Source organism: Lactuca serriola, chromosome 9 (assembly GCF_051521515.1).
Source record: "Lactuca serriola cultivar US96UC23 chromosome 9, Lser_US96UC23_V15, whole genome shotgun sequence".
Classification (NCBI taxonomy): Eukaryota; Viridiplantae; Streptophyta; class Magnoliopsida; order Asterales; family Asteraceae; genus Lactuca; species Lactuca serriola.
The window spans coordinates 91,645,725-91,667,588 of NC_136416.1; the positions used below are offsets into that span (position 1 = coordinate 91,645,725).

Genomic DNA, 21,864 nt, shown 5'->3' on the forward strand with positions numbered 1-21,864 from the left:
TTTGGATTTGTTTTAAATGGTATATATAACAATACCTGTGATTTTTTTTTTTTAAAAAAAAACAAAGGCTATAGCGACGACATGTCGTCGATATAGCTTTATAACTGTAAAAAACTATTTTCCCATTCCAGACACATATCGTCCGTATTGTTCAATTTTTCCAAACGACAAGTCGTCTCTATAGGGTCACACTTGTTCCGACCACAAGTCGTCGGTATAGGGTCCGCATAAATATTTTTCTTATTTCCTCCAAAATCAATCCCGACGATCCTTTGCAGACGACATGTCGTTTGGACTGACTATGCTATACCGACGACTCCTGTCCCGACGACATTTTCTACTTTTACCGACGGGCCTATACCGACGACTTTTTCCAGACCACATGTCGTCGGTATAAGCTTTAGAGTCAATAATTGTCGCGTGCACACGGCTCGATCCTTGTAGTGACAACCCTACTACAACCCTCAAATAGAATACAATGAACATTACTATGATGCTTAAATTTTCTCAACCATCAAACTTCAATTCAAAACTACATTCTTGTGTTTTTGTATTTATACAAGCATGGTGTTTGTTTCCAAACAAAATAGCAAGTAATATTAATTGAAAAAAAACGAAGTTCACAAGCATTCACTAAAAGACCCTAACATTGCACTTACGGATAACCGTTGACTGAAGATCCTCCATCAACAGCAATGGTTTGCCCAGTGATGTAAGAAGCAGCAGGTAAGCAAAGGAAGGCAACCAGAGATGAAACTTCATTGGCTTCCGCAAAGCGTTTCATAGGAGTTCTTGACACCACAGCATCCACAAACTCCTTACTATCAGCACCCTGCAAATACTAAACAAAGATACGTATACGAATCCACCATTATCAATCAGTACACAAAAAAAAGGACGATGAACAAGATCAATTACATTTTCAATAAGGGAGGTTTTAGTGAACCATGGTGCTACACTATTACTCCGAATGTTATCTTCAGCCCATTCACAGGCTAAATTCTTTGTAAGCTGATTCATTGCACCTGTACATGTAAATCAGACATCAATACACATATAGAGTTGCACGTTGGGACAAATTAACCATACCTTTAGTAGCACTGTAAACAGACCCAACAGAAGCATGAACCAGACCTGCAACAGATGAAATGAACACAATGTTTCCAACTCCAGAAGCCTTTAAAAGAGGATGTGCAAGTTGAGACATATGGTAACAAGATTCGAAATTGGTTCCCATGAGCGTTGAGTATTCTTCTGCTGTATACTCTATAGTAGGTTTCACTATACTCATCCCAACGTTGTTTATCTACAGGAAACATTAATACTATGGAAGTAACTCTTCTGATAACTGCTCAAAAGCTTGAGTATTGGGCAACAATGGAAGAAGTCAAGAACTTACGAGGATGTTGAGCTTGCCATTGAAAAGCGAGGAAACTTTTTCAACGAGGTGTTGTCGTTGGGGACGAGAAGATAAGTCGCAGATAGATCCAGTGACGATGAAGCCCTTCCTCGACCATTCTTGTAAGCGTTGATTGAGTTCAGACTCGTTACGTGAGCATGTGTGTACTCTTGCCCCTAACTCAGCGAGTTCCTCCACCACAGCATAGCCGATTCCACGTGTGCCACCGGTGACCAGAGCACTCATTCCGGCTAGCGACCATCGGGAATTTCCGACCTGACCGGAGAAGCTTGCTGGTATCGAGGTCATGCTTCGAGTGTGTTGGTTATTTTCTTTCGACGTCAATGATAATCACATTCACCCAATCGATCGCAGCAAACCAGCATTTTTGTTTGTGAAATTATCTCCAACTAACACATTCAAATAGCGTGTCAATGTTTATCAGCCGAGAAATGGGTATATTGCCCCAAAGTCAAGTGGGGCAGAGTGGGGCACAGTTGACCATTGACGGGTTGGTTGACCATTGACCGGTTTGTTGACCATTGACGGGTTGGTTGACCATTGAATCCTACGATATGATTATGATAATTAAAAAACAAATACTTTTAATAAACAAAACGTATTTTCTAGAATTGGAGGAGAGACAATCAAAACCAAGGTTCTAAAAAGCTCGCCATGGCTTCGGCATGGCGCGCCACGACTCCAAGGCTTGGACTTGCCGCCAAGCTTTGCCAAAACGACGCCTTAACTTATATATGTGTATAAAAATGAATAATAGTTGGAAATACATATAAAAATATTAATTATATAGAAAATTGTCGCCTTAAGTCACGCCTTACAAACGTCGTGACTCGTCAAGGCTCGGAAAAGCTTGCGGCTTGACATTGCCGCCAAGTCACGCCTTACGTTATTTAGAACCTTGATCAAAACCCATATCCTACATTTATCATTTCAAATCCATCTAAAAAAACGAATCAGTCGAGAGTATCAAAAATCAAAGAGAAATCACTTCACAAAGCAAAAACTAGTTCATAAATCAGAATATCAAAAGTATAATAAACCCTTTTCGGTTTATAAATGGAACTCAACATCAGATTTCAAAATATCAAACCCATTTATGAAAATTGAACACAAAATCAGGGGAATAGACTTACAAACTTTCCGGAGACGATGGTGGGTCGTGTGCGGCGGCAGATGGCGTTGGTCAGCCGGTGGTGAGCTTGAGCAACATCAGGACTGTCAAGCCTCTGGCAGTGCTGCAGCAGCGTTGTGCAGTTGTGCTAAGTGTTGGAATAAGTCAAATAATCATATCCAAAAATAAGATGATCAATATAGAGATTTTGGGTTTCTTTTTAGGGTGTTTATCTTGGGGGATTTCTTTTCCTTTTTTTTTTTAATCCTTTTTTTTGTATTTTTTTTTTATCTTTGTATCCTTATAAATATCTTCTTGATGTAATCAACTTGATTAAGAATGAATAAAAATGAGAATTATCAATCATCTTCTTTTACCATGGAAAACATGGTATCAAAGCATGGTTCATCATTCTGGGAAATCAATTTGTGTTCTTCAAAATTTCGATCTTCTTTTAAAATTGATAAAAAAATGGGCGATACAGATAAAAGTCTTGTAATATTTGATGATTTAACGTTGAAGATTGCAGCCTTGCTGCAAAACGGCCTTGGAACCCAACCTACAAAGACGAATTCTGAAAACTTATATATTGGGATAAAACTGTGTGGAGACAACTATTCTTTATGGGCTACTCTCACGAAGAAAGTGATCGACGGCAGGGGGAGAGGTTCTCATCTTACAGGAGAACCATCACCTCCATCAAAAACAGATCATGCCTATGTGCGAAGGGAGCAGGACGAGCAGTGTGTGTTCACATGGTTTATTCGTAACATTGAATCAAGCCTCGTTAACAATGTTTTGCACTATCCCATTACTAAAGCTCTTTGGGATGGGCTAACAGTAAGTTACAGGTCTAGAACCGACTCTCTGCAGATCTTTGACCACAAGAAGCTCAATTCATTAAGACAAGGAAAAGACACGTTAGAAGAATGTTGGAACAAACTGCAAAACATTTGGATGACGATTGACCGAAAAGATCCAAACCCAATGAAGGAGACCAGAGATATACATATTCACAATAAGAAAATTCAGGAACAGAGATTATACCGGTTACTAATAGCCATAGATGATAAGCTGTAACCAATCAAGCGAGATATATTGAAGCGAGACCCTCTTCCTTCAGTTGAAACCGTGTATGCCACTATACGTAGGTAAATTGCAAGACTCAATATCTTGCAGATACCTTCCTCTTCTGAATCATCTGAAATTGGGTTAGGGCTGGTTGTTTGCGAGCCGACAAGAAGAAATAAATTCTGATCAGAATCACAAAAAAGGGAGGAGGATAAATCGAGACTATATTGCACCAATTGCAATATGAAGAAACACACCAAATACACGTGTTTTAGATCGATGGGTTATCCAGATTGGTGGGAGAAACCGGGACTACGGGGCAAAGCATTGGCTGCCATTGGAGGATTGGATGCCGGTGATAAACCGATGATGTCGTCTGCTGGATTTGTAGGTGTAGCTGTTGGGAAAGAATATGTCGAGGAAACAGGTAAAGGGTTTGGAAGTTACCTTCCAAACCCAAGTTACATTCCAAACCCTGCAATTATTAATCCTAAAATATTTTAAACCCTGTTGTTTTGATATTAAAAAAAATGTCACCACCATGAATGAAACACTCAATGGTTATTAGGCTCGATCCCCTATTCCTAATCTCAGAAAAATGACAGACTGGATTTTTGATTGTGGAGCCATTGATACAATGACTTATGATTCGAATGATTTTTTAAATTTGGGATCGTCATCAAAAACTTATATTGAAACTGCTAGTGGAGAACATGTTGAGGTTAAAAGAGGAGGTGCCATTGAATTCTCAAGGAATATGAAGCTAAAAAATTGCCTTTATATTCCAACCCTATCCTCAAAACTATTGTCTATTAGACAAGTTACAAAGGAACTAAATTGTGTGGTTCTAATGTATCCAACTTTTTGCATTTTACAGCACATTCTTACGAGGGAGATAATTGAGTGTGGTACTGAACGAGGAGGCCTTTACTATGTTGATGAGGTGACTCACCAGGGACATGCCATGCTTGCTCATGGAATGGTTGACAGACAACTTTGGTTATGGCACCGTCGTCTAGGTCATCCTTCGTTTGGTTATCTTAAGATGTTATTTACGAGTTTTTTTTGAATAAATCCACTTGTATGAAGTATGAAATGTGTGTCCTTGCTAAAAACCATAAAGTATCTTTTAATCCTAGTAACATGAGGGTTAATTCAACTTTTTCATTAGTTCATTCAGACGCTTAGGGTCTTTCCCCAAATTCCAAGATGAATCGGTTTAAATATTTTGTATTATTTGTTGATGATTTATCTCGTATGACTTGGGTATATTTTATAAAACATAAATCAGAAGTGCCAGAGAAATTCTTTATATTTTATAAGATGATTCAAACTCAATTCAACAAAAAAATATAGATTCTTCGCTCATACAATGGTGGAGAATTTGTTAATCAGACCATGCAAAGCTTTATCCAGTAAAATGGGCTCATTCATTAAACTTCATGTTCTAACACACCTCAACAAAATGGTGTTGTGGAATGAAGAAACCAAATTTTATTAGAAAAAACTCATGCTATGATGATTGAATCCCAAGTTCCTTAGTTTTTTAGGCCCGAAGCCATTGCCACATCTGTATATCTCCTTAATTGTCTCCCTACTCAAATTCTAGGACATAAAACTCCTTTAAAGACACTAGAAAGCCTAGTTACTATCCCTTCTGTCTTAACCTTGCCACCATGTATCTTTGGGGTGCTCTATATTTATTCACATTCCAAAAATTTATATAGACAATTTGGGTCCATGTGTAGAAAAATGTGTCTTTGTAGGATATGGTCAACATCAGATGGGATATCAATGTTATAATCCAGTGTCCCGTCGCATCCATGTCACCATGGATTGTGACTTCTTAGAGTTAGAATTCTTTTTCAACAACTAACCTAGAATTCAGGGGAGAGAATCGGGGAATCTGTAGATTGGTTGCGTTGTTCTGAGGCTGTTCTAACAGAGCAGGTAGATGAAGCCATCGAGTCTCTCACAACCAACTTAGGAGGGGCTGACGAACCAGTTTACACGACCAGTGAATCGATCTCAGAAGATGTCCAACAAGAGGAATAAGAGGTTAGTGAATCTCCTTGTGATAGTACTTTACATACTATTAATGATGATAATTTAGTTCTAGAAACAAAGCCAGAAGAACCAGAGGTTCATGTTTTACCTCCAAGAAAAAATAGAGGAGTCCCACCAAATCGATTCTCTCCGGAACACAAGAAACACGAATCTAAATATCCAATTGGTGGAGATAGGGGAAGAGTTGGTGAAGCCGTAAAAGCCTTCTTTGTCACTCTTCTTTCAGAAAATATTCTTAGAACGGCTCAAGAAGCAAGTGAGACACTTGAATGGTGAGAGGCTATGAGTACAAAGATGAAAGTTCTTAAGGAAAACAACACATGGGAAAAATTTGTGTTACCTGAAGGTAAGAAACCGATTGGGTGCAGGTGGGTTTTTACCATCAAATACAAAGTCGATGGAACAATTGAACGATATAAAAGCAAGACTAGTAGCGAAAAGATATACTCAAACCCACGGTATCGATTACTCCGAAACTTTTTTCCCTATTGCTAAAATTGATACAATCAGGGTGTTATTGTCGATAGAAGCAAACAAAGACTGGCCACTTCTTCAATTTGATGTGAAAAATGCGTTTCTCCATGGAGATTTAAAGGAAGAGGTGTATATGGAGGATCCACCCGGTTTCTCAGAAGAATTCAATAAGAACGACGTTTGCAGGCTTAAGAAAGCCTTGCATGGTTTGAAACAGTCTCCACATGCATGGTTCGGGAAGTTTACAATGGCTATGAAAAAATATGGATATAAACAAAGCAATGCTGGCCATACTTTGTTTTTCATAAAGAGAGGAGAATAGTCACTTATCTGATTATATATGTCGACGACATGATGATTACAGGAAGTGATAAAAAAGAAATTACTTAGCTTCGAGAAAACCTTTTTAAAGAATTTGAATTGAATTTGGAGGGCTGAAATATTTCTTAGGAATTGAAGTTCTTGGATCAAAAGAAAGAACTTTTATTTCTCAAAAGAAATATATACTCGATTTGCTTGTTGAAACTAGAATGGTAGATTCCAAGTCTGTTGATACCCCTATAATAGTCAAACATAATCTTAAGATTAATGAAGGGGCTAAGCCAACAAATAAAGAAAGGTATCAGAGATTGGCAGGGAAATTAGTTTACTTGGCTCATACCAGACCAAACATTGCCTACGTGGTTGGAGTAGTAAGTCAATTTATGGATCAACTGCAAAAGGAGCATATGGAAGCGGTCATGAGAATAATCTAATATCTCAAGGGTACTCCTGGAAGGGGCATTACATAAAAAAGAAATGAACATCTAAATCTGGTGGTTTTTACGGATGTTGATTGGGCAAGTAATCCAAACGGGAGGTGGTAAACCTCAAGATTTTATACCTTGTTAGGAGGCAATCTAGACACTTGGAGGAGTAAAAAACAAAAGGTGGTCTCATTGTCAAGTGTAGAATCAGAATTCAGGGGAATTGCAAAAGGGGTTACAGAGATTCTATGGCTTAAAAAACTAATGAAGGAAATTGGTTTTCCTATAAGACTACCAACTCGGATGTTCTGTGATAATAAGGTTGGCATAAGAATTTCAGAAAATCCTATTCAACACGACAGGACAAAACATGTGGAGGTTGACCGAAATTTCATAAAGGGAAAAATTGAAGATGGTATTGTGGATCTTCCCTATGTAAAATCTGAGGATCAATTAGCTGATATCCTTACCAAAAGCTGTTCCAGCTGCTTCTAGTTCTTGTTAATTGGTATGATAGGTCAAAATTTAAAAAGAAAAAAATGGGAGAGAGGAATCAGAAGAGAGAAGGGAGATGTTGTAAGTGGATGACCAATTTTTTCAATGGGGACCAATGGTTAAAATTAAGCTTTTATTTTTTTAATTTTTTTTATATATATTCCTGGTAAGACCCATTTTTAAGTGGAGGTCATGCACCCCACTCCACTTGAACTAAATCCGCCACTGAATGTATGTACTTGCATAAGTGAGCTATGCTTGTCGTGATTTACTCCAATTCGACTTGCTAATTAAGGTTCAACTCAAGATCATATTAAATGATATTGAGCTCCTTTGTTAAAGGAGCTCATTTCTAAATAAACACGGTTAAATTCATGATAAGATTGTAAATTATATACTAAAATTATTTATAGTTTGCTTTATATATACTAAATTACTAAGAAAAAGTATAAAAATATAGACAAAATTTCACAAATGCTTCTTATAGTTTTAGTTTTGTCCCTAAAACAATCCTTGTGAAACATTTTTCTATATGAATAGTTCCTTTCAATAAAACTTAACACATTAATGGTCCTTTTCTGCAAAAAATAGCACATAAATAAATGGTCTTTGTGACAATGTTAATAGATTCAGTTAAGTGTGTGAAATGAAAAAAAATACTCTTTGTTTTTATTTGATAACGTCTATTTTATGCATATATTTATGATGTTTTCTAATTATGTTATACGATGTTTTTATGCTATTTAGAACTAAAATATACTTAATATGCTTTGAAATGTTAAATTATAGTTAAAATGAGAGTTGGAATGCAAAATGAGGAGAAAGGAGCTAAAAAGAAGAAAAAAAGGTGTTGCTGGACAACTTGACCCCTTGTCAATGTTTTGACCATATCACATGACTCGTAACTCCGATTGACGAGATTCAAGATGTTATGAAAACAAGACACAATTTCAGACGACTTTCGTGTTTTGAGAAAAATGTTGATTCCATACGAACTCGTCGAGTTGGGTCCTCCAACTCGACGGGTTGATCAAAAGCTTCGCGATTCTTGACGTTGACTTGGGGAATACGAGATTTTAATGAAGAACTCGTCGAGTTGGTGTCCAAACTCGTCGAGTTGATGTAGAAACCTATAAATAGAGTCGAAAATTAGCCATAATGAGAGATCTTACACCCTAGATTGATTCCTACGATTATAAAGCCCCAAGAGTTGAAAATTAGCCTATAATCAAACATTGTAAATTAATTCACTACCGTTCCCCGTATGTTCGACACCCTGGCTTATCAAAGCTATACTACTCGGTCAGGTTCACTGCCTATAAGTTGTGGTTTAGATGCGATAAACTAGGAATTATAAATAAAAAACTAGTGCATTAAAAATATACATCAAGTTTTTGGCACCGCTGCTGGGGAACGGTTTTCAATTAATTTGGTTTATTTGATTATTCATTATTTTTTCGTTTTTCGTTTTATTTTTATTTTATTTTCGTTGATATCATGTCACTTGTCGGGAAGGTTTTTGTTGTTATGTGCAGGAATTTGTGATCATACGCATTGCTTGGTTTTACTTTTTGCATGGGTTTCGAGATTGCAAGCGATTAGGGAATTCCTGACTTGTTTAGTCTACTACTTTGGTGATTTGTCAAACTCAATCCACGAGGCGTAGTATAGCGAGGCGTATCGTAATGGTTAAGTGGAAGACCGAACTCTTGCTACTCTTGACTAGTTGGGTCAAATCTTGTTCTACTTGTTAGTTAATCAAACTAAGAAAACAAAGGAAATAGTATAACAAGTCCTGAAAGTTTTTGTTTTCACAAACCACTTCTTGCATGCACTGAATTTAACCATTAATTGTACCTTGATTTCGACGAAGACGAGTGATCGTGATATCCTTTTTGGTTATTTTGGTTTTCTATTTTTTTTAGTTATTTTATTTTAATTTTTAGTTTGTTTAAAGTTTTGTTTTCCATGTTGATACCCTTGATGTTTCAAATCTTTGCTGAATTCTTGCTCTTCGGAGGCTTTCAGAAATTTCAACAATTGAGGTCTAATGCTGATTTGTCACGTGAAAAAAAGCCGTATGAGAATTTGAAGTTGATGATCGGGAGACACGACTTTTAATAAGTGTGGGGTGCGTGTCAATTTCGTTAGAGATTATTATTTCTAAGAGTGGTGTTTCTAACTATACATTGATTCCTATGACATGGAAGGCTGTTCCCATGCCATGGAGTTTTATTTCGACGCGAAGTAGGTTGACACTTGCCTATGTTGTGAGGGAATTTTTCATCGCAAGAAAGAAGCTACCATTCTAGATACCACGATGTGGTCGACACTTACCACGTAGTGGCCATGCAGTTATTTGCGATACAAATTTTTCCTCACTCGACAAAACAACCTGGTCGACACTTCCCACGTCGTGGTCACTATACATTGCATTAGTTTGCAATCTTTTGCACCACATTTTAGAAGTCGATGATCTTGATTTTATTTTTCTTCACATTCAGAAGCAACTGCTCTAGTTTCTAGTCTGCCAACAATTTATGAAATAACTTTTAGGAGCTCCATTCGATCTCACCACTACTACCCCAGGAGAGTTTGTTCCAATTCTCTTTCTTTAATTTATGTTCTTTAATTGTTTTATCATGTAATGAGGACATTGCATCAAATAAGTGTGGGGTATGGGGGTCGAAAAAGGAATTTAAATTGGAAAATCAGAAATTTCTGGATTAGGAAAATTTAAAAATTTATAAACTTAAAATAATAGTTTAATTTAGAAAAATCTAGTGATAATTTAAAATTTTGCTAATATTGTATGGGATGATCCGATGAGAACCTAAATGTTTACCTGAGCCTACACATGTTATAGTGTATTTGTGGCTTCCCATTTTCTAGTGAAAAGTCATGAGATATGAAAGGTAATCTGTTAGTTTTTATATGACATAATACATTTTGCAGCCTAAACTAGAAATCTAACCAGGAGAGCTTATGTGGTCATTATACTTAAACTAATACCTTAACTAATAAAGGTTGAAGTTAAATCCCCTTACTTAAGCATATGTTTTCTAAGGTTTTTAGTTTTGAGTGAAAAAAAGTGAGTTATGAAAAAAGTGAAAAAAAAGTAAAAAAAAAGTTGTGAGAAAAAGAAAAAAAAGTTGAAAAAAAAGAGTTGCCAAGTTTGAAGAATCTACAAAGCTATGAAGACGAAGAAATATCATCATTAAAGATTCAAAGGAGAAATTTTTCAAGTTATTTATTGTTTTTTTATAGGTTATTTTTCCATATGTATGCTTGGGGGTTTAACCAAAAATACCTTGAGGTTAAGAATTTTTTCTAGGGATGGATTCGGAGGGATGCATAAAATGAGCGTTGTTCAAAAGAAGTGGGCAAATGTTTATGAAGATTGTGAGTATTTAGGATTGGGGAGGTTTTTAGGAAAAATTTAGACACAAATACATGCATTGCAGTCTTGGAGTAATGGAGAGACTCAAAATGGATTGTATTATGTGATGTTGGTAGCTACAGTCTTGATATGATAATAATAAAATCAGTTTTGCTTGGGGTCAAACAAAAGGCTGGTGCGGGGTAGTTTGATTATGTCTATTTTATGCATATATTTATGACGTTTTCTTATTATTTTATACTATGTTTTTATGCTATTTAGAACTAAAATATACTTAATATGCTTTGAAATATTAAACTACAGTTAAAATGGGAGTTGAAATGCAAAAGGAGGAGAAAGGAGCTAAAAAGAAGCAAAAAGGGTGGTGTTGGACAGCTTGACCCCTTGTCAGTGTTTTGCCCATATCTCATGACTCGTAACTCTGATTGATAAGATTCAAAATGTTCTGAAAACTAGATACAATTTCGGACGACTCTCGTGTTTTGAGAAAAATGTTGATTCCAAAGGAACTCGTCGAGTTAGGTCCTCCAACTCGACGAGTTGATCAAAAGCTTCACGATTCTTGACGTTGACTTTGGGAATACTGGATTTTAATGAAGAACTCGTCGAGTTGACGCTGAAACCTATAAATAGAGCAGAAAATTAGCCATAATGAGAGATCTTACAACCTAGATTGATTCATGCGATTATAATCCCCCAAGAAGCCGTTCTGAGGGTCTAGAAGGCGGCTGAAAGGCCTTTAAGCTGATATGGAGCAACGATCTGAAGGATTGGAGAGCAGATTCATGTTGGCAATCATATAATTTTTTTAAAGTGAACATGTTTATCATTCCATTATGATTCTATATGCAATTACTTTCTGATTTGGGTGTTAAAACCCATTGCTTTGTGTTTATGATTAGATAAAACCTTGATTTATGGATTAATTGCTTTATGGATTGTTTTATTCATGTTTAATTTATCTTGTAAGCTTGTTAGAAGATCTTTATGTGTTAATGATAATTATTATGAGGTTAATAATCAAGTTTATTGATTTGTATGAATATCTTCTTAATTTTTATATGAATATCTTCTTAATTGTTTGAATCATATAGTTTTGTGAAAACAAGAATGTATGGCTAGTATTAGTGAACATGAACCTAGGGTTAACTAGAAAATAATTAAGTTAATGCGTGAGCATGTGTGATGACCAATCACACATGAGTTAATTAAATTAACAAATTTGATTAACAAATTTGATATGGATACGAACTGAACACTAGAAAACCTGTTAGTTTAATCAACTGAGCACTGTTTGAATTGATTTGTTTGCTAAAGTATTAGTAATAGTGAACTTGAACTTAATCATTTTAGAAATCGGTGAGCATGAATAAATAAATTTTTGTGTGCAATTATCTATGATTTTAAGATGTAATTTTTCTAAACCAAAGTACCTAAAGAGATTTGTCTTCGGTCAGTTTATCGAGATTTATTGTTTAATCAATTGTTTGAGATGTGATTCCATAAATATTTCTTTACTGCTTTGGTGTGTTTTATGTAACCTATAATCAAACATTCTAAATTAATTCACTATCGTTCCCCTTGTGTTCGACACCCTTGCTTATCAAAACTATACTATACTCGATCGGGTTCACTGCCTGTATGGTGCGGTTTAGATGCAATAAACTAGGAATTATAAATAAAAAAGTAGTGCATTAAAAATACACATCATTGTTATTTTATTATTTTTTATATAGAAAACAAAATATGAAATATCTAAAATACCCGTTTCTCATATACCTCTCCCCCTCTCCATCTCTCAACATTCAAAAAGATCACCACCTACCACCTAGTGCTACAATCACCCACCACTTACTGCCACCACCACCGTCCCATTATCCATTTTTTCTCCTTCTCGCCATGTAACGCCCCGATTCTCAGGTATTATTATTATGGATTTAATTTTTAAGTTTCAAGGTCTACTCGACGAGTTGGATGCCCTGACTCGTCGAGTAGCAGCGGGTTTGGGGCCACGTGTTAAGTGACCAACTCGCCGAGTCGGAAGAGTGACTCGACGAGTTGGAGCTAGAGGGTGAAACCCTAATTTCTGGGGTTTTGCACCCTATTTAAGGAATCATTAGCCTCCCTTAGTCCCTTATAGCCTCTGTGAGTCCAGAAACCTTAAATCTCCATTTTCTCTCCATACTTGTGTGCTTAAGCTTGAAAGGTGGATCTTGGTAAGGAAAGGCTTGAAGATCAAGAAGCTTTGAGCAAGGAACAGTTGGGGATCTGAAGTCTACCTCAGTTTATCATCATTTGAAGGTATCAAGTCATCACCTTGAGCTTCTTCTAGCTAGATCCCTTTTATAATTGAGTTTTGGGTCCATTTTGGGGCATTTGGTGTTGCATTTCGAGTGATGAACCAAGATCTAAAGTTGCAACTTCAAATCTAGGCTCATCTTGGCTCTTATCATCATAAAGTCTTAGTCTTTAGCATGTGGGTGAAGCTCTTTTTCCTAAAACATCTTCTTTAGCTTGCTTTAAGTCATTAGCACCTTGCATGGACGTAAACTTTGCAACTTTACATGATAAACATGCCCTAGGAGCTTGGATTTGCAGTATGGAGCCTTGGCATGGCTTAAAAAGCGTCTGTATGGATGAAGGACCGAAGGGACTCGGTGAGTGGCATGGTCGAATCGACGAGTCCGATGAAGATTGTCGTAGACCCAACGAGTCAGTAGAATGACTCAGCGAGTCCGATGAAGATTTCCTTGGGCTCGACGTGTCATACGAGTGACTCGGCGAGTTGGCAAGTTATGCAAGGAACTCGACGAGTAGCTGAGGGTACTCAACGAGTTGAGGTTAACATGGAATGTTGACCTTGGCAGTTGACTTTGACTTTGACCAAGGGTTGACCAGTTAACTTCTGAGGGTATTTTTGGTAAATTGGATATTATAGCAAAGGACATTGGCGAATATAGGTGTTGGAGTTGGAGTTATATTTGGAAGAGTTTGACATTATCTTCCGAGCTACTTGCGAGGTGAGTTATCCTCACTATACTAACAGGTCTAAGGTACCACGGCCGACCCATTGGATTTGATATTCTAGTAGTTATTGATATGTTGAGTTTGAGCTAGTAATGTATGCCAATGGTATGCTAGTCTGGTAGATCTATAGAACTACCTTTGATTATGTATGATTATTTGTATGTGCATTAGTTATGGTATATGTCAACATATTATGTGAGATGGGTTGAGGAGATACTGCTCCATGCGGTAACCAGCAAACCCGGGAGCATTCCAGATACGAGCTGAGGGAGACTCGTACTATGGGCTCGGTGGCAATCCATATGTGAGTTGCAGGCCCATAAGGCAATCTAGACTCACTCTGTGGGCCCAGGGGGTAACCGAGTCTGTAAAACTGTGGACCCAGTATATCATGTTATTTGTATATGTGTTGTCACAACTGGAAATTTTGTGTCATGTATTCTATACATTCAAGCTAATGTGAATCAAAAACTCAAGAACATGGTTGACACCTACTATTATGACATCAAAACTTCAATCAAATACATCATACAAGTACTACAAATAGTCAACAAACAATTGGAGACCCTAGAAGTCCTTGTTTAAGTCCACTTTGGACTAGGACTTCCTTATTGGATCCAAATGGACCAATAAGCTTCCAATTAGACTATCATGGGCTTAGAACCCTAATTGGGCTCTAATTGGACCCACACTAATTTATTTCAACATTTTGGGCCATGTTGGGCCTAGAATGAAATGAATTAAAAGCCTTGATACATGAATAACCTAAACTAGTCCAATAAAAATATAAAAATCCTACCACATTCTTTTAGGCTTAAAACATACCCAAATTAACTCTAATATTGGGCTTAGGGGAAAAGGCCCAAATTTTTCCTTTTTCCTTTCACATTCTCGGCCCAAGGCCCAAGCCCAAGAGGAAATGGAGAAGTTGACTTAATGCATGCCACCTCATTATTACATGGTGGTTATCCAAGCTAATACTCCTCAAATATCTATGCTAATCTTATTTCTCCATGCAACTCTCTCTCTCTCCCTCTCTCTTCTTGTTTCGGCCGTGGGTAACACACACACACACCTCACAAAAATCTCTCTAAATCACTCAAGACTTCTCTCTTCTTCCTCACCCAAGGATCTCGAAATTTGCTTGTGTTTCAAGAAGATTTCACAAGATCATCATCATCCTTTGGTAAGTTTTCCATGTCTAAGTTACAAAACTCCCCTCTCATATAAGATCACTTATTCTAAACAAGTTTATTTGGTGATCATACTCCTAGAAAACTCCATAAACTCGAGATCTTCATCAAGGGGAGCTAGGGCCGAAAATCACCTCATTTTTCTTCCATCTTCTCTTCAAAACCGAAACCACACCCAAGGTGAGCTTCATACCCCCTATTTTCTGTTTTTATGAGTTTTGTGGGGGGGGGGGGGGAATACAAGTGAAAGTGTAGATCTATATGTGTTTTGTATGCTTTGTATGATTTCCATGCTTATATGTGTGCTTTTGTGTGTTATAATGTTGGATCTAGCCATAAAACCCCTCAAAACCGAGATATACTTTATGTTGAATGATTTTAGCATCAAATATATTTCTACATACAAAGTGCTTCTAGAAAAATAGCTAAATGGCTTAGTAACAATCTCTTTGGGCTAAAAACACAATTTTTGGACCTAAAATGTGAAAAATACAAAGTTAAGGGCCCAAATTGTCATATCACGAATTCTGATGGATGAGGTGTGTTAAAACAGTTTCAATAAAACAATTTCTGGAAATATACTCTTTTGGAGGATTAAAAACATAAACTTCAAGTTTAATGGGCTAAAAATGACATTTTCGGCCCAATGAGGCCCATTATGCGAGATTTTCTGTTTCGGAGGGCCAAAACTGTGTTTTTCTGTAAAAAAGTGGACTATAAGTGTTCCAAGTCCTTTCCAAAGGTTTAAAATGCTTTTTAAATTTAAAAAGGACCAAAGTTGCAAAAATTTTTCAATTTGGGCCAAAATTGTCAAAGTTGCGAAAAAGAAGGGTTTTAACCGAGAAAACTGCATTTTCAGGGACTTAGACTGTTTTCTATGAAAAATATGCTGGAAAATATTAATTTCAATAATTTTTAGTGTTAAAATGTCATGAAAAATTGATTTAAGGACCAAACCGGAAAGAATTTAATTAAAGGGTTGAAAAAGTAAATATTACAAACAATGAGGGGTTGAAAATAGAAAACTTTCAAGGCTAATTCAATACACGCAATTTGATCAAATAATTGCACCGCGACTATCGACGAAATACAATACACTACAATACCAGAAGTCGTTGTTAAACGAATTGGTTCGGTCTCGAACAAATAAAATCTGAAACTACTAACACGACGACACTACGACACTACGATTCATACAAGTAACGTTTGGGAATTCAATATACATTCAAGTGTGCACAGACGTCTACGCACCATCTTTGGGCCCCAAAAGTGTAAAATCTTGTTTGTTGGGCCTAGCTAGCCCAATGACCTGATCTTAAGGCCCGAAGACCTCTATCTTACGAAGTGTTGGGTTTTACCGATCTAACACAACGTAAAAGGACTTTCAATGGCTTGTATAATACTGGTCCCCAAGGGTCCTTTGGTATTGCTAGTAAAGTCTACATTTCATGCGAGGCGGGTCTGGGACCCCTGGTACATTTTTTTATCCCTAACCGGTTAATGGAGTCATCGAGGTCTTCGTGGCCTCTTTCTCTTCGGATGTGGGACTACACATAGTCAGGGCGGTTGGATAACGTGATTAGTACGGACGACGCCTACGGGATCGTTAGTATAGCTATAAACTGGTCGTTTGTGTAATGCGTGTTTGTAGCAATTAATCATGCTAAAAAATAATCCAAAGTCGCCTGGGACTGACACTACACGCTATGCAATGGTTTCAATGTGACTTCATGGAATTCAAGGAATTAGGAAAACATCGGGTTTTCCTAGGGGTTTCAATACATACAGATTTGAAATGCATATAACTTCAAAGAACAATTTTTACAAGTATAGAAACAAACAAGCATACCTATGGATCTTCACAAACGTTTTCAAAAGCATTTCTTTTCAGAAAATATCGGATTTTCTGGTGGTCTTCAAACGATACGAAACATTGTTTTTCTTCAAATACCGCTTATGAACTCACCAACATTTCACATGTTGACGTTTTCAAAATACTTGTATTCTCAGGGAACTAGTGAATCAAAGGAAATCATATTCAGTGATGGCTTGCAGTTTATTTATGTACGAATCGAACAATTTATTTTTGGGAATGTAATGTTTAAACAATGTACATCATGTAAACTCTACTGGTTGTACTATATTAATGCATGGTGACGAATGTTGTTACGTTTCATATATATTCAATGTTAAGATATTCAATTGAGTCACGACAGCCCCCGAACGTTTCCGCCGCCTGGTTCGGGGGTGTGACATGTGTTATGTGCAGTGTATCGGTATTTTGGGGGAACTCATTAAGCTTTAGGGCTTACAGTTTTAGTTTATTGTTTTAGATACATCGGGGGATCGCGGCAAGGCGAATGCATGATCGTACAGCTCCTCATGTTTTATTTATGTTTCTGGGAAAAACTCTGATACGGACTATTTTGAAAACTAGTTTGTAATAATTGTGGGTTTTAAATGTTTTGAAAAGTTCAAATTATCTTGAAATTTTTGGATGTTACACGCCAACAACACCACCACTCCTCATCAAACACCACCACCACAACTTCCGACATCAACCCCAACCGCACCTCCGATATATAATACCATCGCCACCATCACTGCCATTGAACACCAACACAAACACCACCTCCAATCTAGAAATTAAACCCATAAATCGTGCCCTCATATGGAGATCTATTCTATCATGTACCACCACCTACGACATTTTTCTAACGAGAGATATGCTAAAAAAACACCCCTCAACTGGGTTGCAATCTGTTAAAGATTCACATAGTAGGTGGTAGTTTATATGGGTTTGATTTCAGATGGGTTTAATTACTTCAAAAATCGATTTCATTGAACATCATGCTCGACCCTTGACTGAATAATCTTTTTCTGAGACAATCAATTATGACAAATCTCCAAGTGCATTTTGGGCTTCGAATCATCATAAGCAAGGAAACAAATGAATCGTTTAGGGGTTGACAAACTTTTTTGGATTTGTGTTATGGGTTTCAAATGGCTGGTGTGAGACTAAACCTAACTCCTTCCTATCTGCTTTATTGGTAAGGTGGGGTGATGATTTTCATTAGAGGCACACAGGTGAGAATGATGCGATGCGATGAAACATCGATGTTAGAGCAGAACAACGAAAAGATCGGGTTGGGATGGGTTTGCTGGTGACCATCATCCAAGATATAGTGGTGGCGACGAAAGGACTGTGGTGTTGAGGGGTTTCCGATAAAGAAGAAAAGAAGAAGGTGTCATGGCTTTTGACCTTTTATAAGAGTACATGGAGGAGGTGAAAATTATAAATGGAAAAACTAACGAACATTCCCTCGTATGCAATGCACATAGGGCATGTTAACGACACTTATAAACATACATCCACGATAAGGACAATTTGAATGCAAAGTTTCAGACAAAAAGACCATTTGCGCAAAATAAAGTTTCATAAGGATTTTTTGAAGGAAAAAATAAAAACCATAGATCATTTTTTAACTTTTGTCAAATGTAACTTTAACTAAATACTAAATAGTATCTGTTTCCTTTCTTTCCGTTTTACAATCACTACCATACGCCTTTTTATATATTTGCTCTCTTTTAGACTTTTCCATATCAAGGGTTTTGGCAAAAGTTGTGTAGTCTCGTCATTATATTGCCCTTAAAAAACAAGTAATACAGTTTACTTGATTTTATAAACCCATTTATACTGTTTAACTAGTTATACTCCTTAGTTACAATTATGCTTTTCATTGGGGATTGAAATAAACAATCTTAACAAACAACAAACGACCTCGCACTTTAAGAATACCAGAGTGGCCTCTTTTAGGCATACGAGCTAAACCCAAGTCTGTTAGATCTTTCACGAGCAGAGCTTTAACTTAAGTAATAAAATAAGGCTAAAAACAAGTTGAAGTCAGTGCGCGTGCCCTAAAAATTTAAATAATCTGATACACAGAGTTGTTTAGGGTTTAAACCAGCTCTACTAGTTTACAAACACTAGATACATCGGAGTAAATGTTTTATTTTCTAAGAAACACACACACACACACACACATATATATATATATATATATATATATATATATATATATATATATATATATATATATATATATATTAAGTACAGCATTTTTATAAGAGGCAAAGCCTAGTGAAGTAAGTAGTTGTTTAATCTAGTGCTTAATATATATTGCATTATTGATAGTGCTGCATAGTTGAGAAATTTTCAACTTCCCCCTATAACCACAAAGCTTAAAAGGGAAATTGAAAAGCCGAAATTCAAACTCGTTAAACCTCTAAAACCGAGCTAGGAAACCGAATTATAACACACAAGGGCATACCTGTATAACGATTGTGAGAACAAGAAAAAACATGAAATCATGAAAACAATGACATATATAAAGATCTTAAACAAGAACATACTATAAAGTGAAACACAGATATACTATTTCAACTTTTACTTGATAGAGAACATCATATATAAAAAACGATAATACACATTTCAATCGTGACAAACAATTTGCATTCATGCGAAAGCATTGACCGAAAATCCCCCATCAATAGCTATGGTTTGACCAGTGATGTAAGAAGCACCAGGCAGGCAAAGGAAGGCCACGAGAGAGGAAACTTCATTGGCTTCCGCAAGGCGTTTCAGAGGAGTTCTAGATGCCACAGCATCCTCAAACTCCTTAGGACCAACAAGCTGCATATACTAAACAAAGCAACAACGGGATATTATTAGTCACCAAAGAAAAAAAGAACCGAAGATGAAGAAGTTAATTATAATACTTATCACTATATTACCTGTTCAACAAGGGAGGTTTTAGTGAACCATGGTGCTACACAATTTGTCCGAATCTTGTCTGTTGCCCATTCACATGCTAAATTCTTTGTAAGCTGATTTATTGCACCTGATGTAAAACACACATTAAATCTCACCCTTTTTTTCCTCAGATTCGCGCCAAAACAACCATACCTTTGGTGGCACTGTAAATAGACCCAACGGAGGCGTGAACCAACCCTGCAACAGATGAAATGAATACAATATTTCCAACTCCAGAAGCCTTTAGAAGAGGGTGAGCAAGTTGCGACATATGGTAACAAGATTCCAAATTGGTAGACATGAGAAAGGAATACTCTTCTGCTGTGTAATCTAAAGTGGGTTTCACGATATTCGTCCCAACATTGTTTATCTACAAGGAAAAAAGCTCGATGGAAGTGAATAATCTGACAAATGTGCAAGTTCGTAAAATTCTGAAAGAAGAAGAAGACAAGAGTACTTTTTAGGGTAAGAAATGGAAGAGCTTACAAGGATGTTGAGTTTGCCACCAAAAAGTGAGGAAACTTTTTCGATAAACTGTTCCCGTTGGGGACGAGAAGATAAGTCGCAGACGGATCCAGTGACCTTAAAACCCTTGTCGGACCATTCTTGTAAGCGTTGGTTAAGTTCAGACTCGTTACGTGAGCAGGTGTGCACTTCTGCCCCTAACGCCGCCAGTTCCTCCACCACAGCGTAGCCGATTCCACGTGTACCACCGGTGACCAAAGCAGTCATTCCGGCTAGTGACCATCTTGAATTTCCAATCACACCAGAAAAGTTTCCGGCGGCTGAGGAAGTCATGCTCCGAGTATATGTTGATTATTATATCTTCGATATCAATTTTGGTTCTTAAGCCGTTAAGCATTGGTCCTTTATATATCGCTCTTTCTCATTTTTTTTTTTTTTGCTTTTAATATCTTCTTTCTTCTAACAAGCATGTGACCTTATACACAATGGTATTGATTTATTCGTGGCCAACCTCAAAAAAAAAAAAAAAAAAGATAGAGATGCTTTTACCAAAAAATTCTCATTCCCTAATTACATAAAATTTAAATAGTAGACGAAATATTGAAAATAAGTAACTTGTGATGCTATCATTTAGCCATGATCGTAACTAAAGAAAAGATGCAATGGTATTAAAGGATATCAGGATGTTAAAATACATGCAAAGGCGACAAATGATCTAATAACCATCACAAACAATATTGCAAAATGTTTGTCCATGTAACATCCTGAAACTTAGGTATATCTCTTTAATCCTTATTCTTTTCCAAGTTGTCAAAATTAGCCCAAAATAGAAAATGGTGACAAGTGGGTACGCGCATGGACGTGCCTTTGACGCGGATCCTACACGGTACGCTGGGCGTAATGGACCCAGACTCAAAATCCTATATGAGACATGAGCACTATAAAATGAATGCTATGGCCTCCATCCCAGCCACCATTTCCTGAGAGTGAAACCCTAAAAAAGCTAAACCTTCATTCTAAACTTGTGTGTGTATTTGAGCTTGAAAGTGTCATTGCGTGCTTGTGAAGAAGAAGAGAACACCTTAAAGAGGAAAGATTGGAGTCCAAGCTTCTAGATCTGAGCTAAACTGAGTGGGGATCTTCCTTAGAAAGGTAAAAAGCTTCAAACTTTACCACTCTTTTGTTATGAACATCATATAGGATCATTTTTAGGGTTTAAGTCCCAAAGGTGGAGACATTTTGAGCAAAGGAACTCCATGGACCTTGATCTACCCCATTTCAATGTATCTTGTGTTATAAATCCATAAAAATCCAATCTTGGATGTTAAGATTAAGGGCTTAATGGGGAAAGAGGATATGTGTTTGAAGTGATTGGTGACCTTTATAGCCATGCAAAGGCTTAAAGGTTTCGACTTTATGGCTTAAGAGACAGTAGAGTGCCTGGATCTGAGATATAAGCTTATGTCTTAATCTTTTCAGACCAAAAATCATTAAAATATGAAACTGGGACTTACGCTGGGCGTAATCCCAGTACGCGTTGTGTAGGGGGTCGAGTTCCCCGATTCTGGATGACCACGAAGTA

At 36.9% G+C, this 21,864-nt stretch overlaps 2 protein-coding genes across 2 annotated transcripts; both read right to left on the reverse strand.

The window, feature by feature from the left end:
• Window positions 1-494: 494 nt before the first annotated feature.
• On the reverse strand, window positions 495-1,818 carry LOC145073925 (tropinone reductase homolog At5g06060-like). The gene is made up of 4 exons (XM_079020395.1): window positions 1,400-1,818; window positions 1,090-1,306; window positions 919-1,025; window positions 495-841 (listed from the first exon to the last, which is right to left on the reverse strand). Exons 1-4 carry the CDS (start codon window positions 1,706-1,708, stop codon window positions 656-658), a joined length of 819 nt encoding a protein of 272 aa, XP_078876521.1. The 5' UTR covers window positions 1,709-1,818; the 3' UTR covers window positions 495-655.
• A 17,549-nt stretch (window positions 1,819-19,367) lies between these two features.
• Window positions 19,368-20,671, reverse strand: LOC145074662 (tropinone reductase homolog At5g06060-like). The gene is made up of 4 exons (XM_079020996.1): window positions 20,304-20,671; window positions 19,971-20,187; window positions 19,799-19,905; window positions 19,368-19,706 (listed from the first exon to the last, which is right to left on the reverse strand). The coding sequence occupies exons 1-4, from the start codon at window positions 20,613-20,615 to the stop codon at window positions 19,521-19,523; spliced, it is 822 nt and encodes a 273-aa protein (XP_078877122.1). The 5' UTR covers window positions 20,616-20,671; the 3' UTR covers window positions 19,368-19,520.
• Between the last annotated feature and the right edge of the window lie 1,193 nt (window positions 20,672-21,864).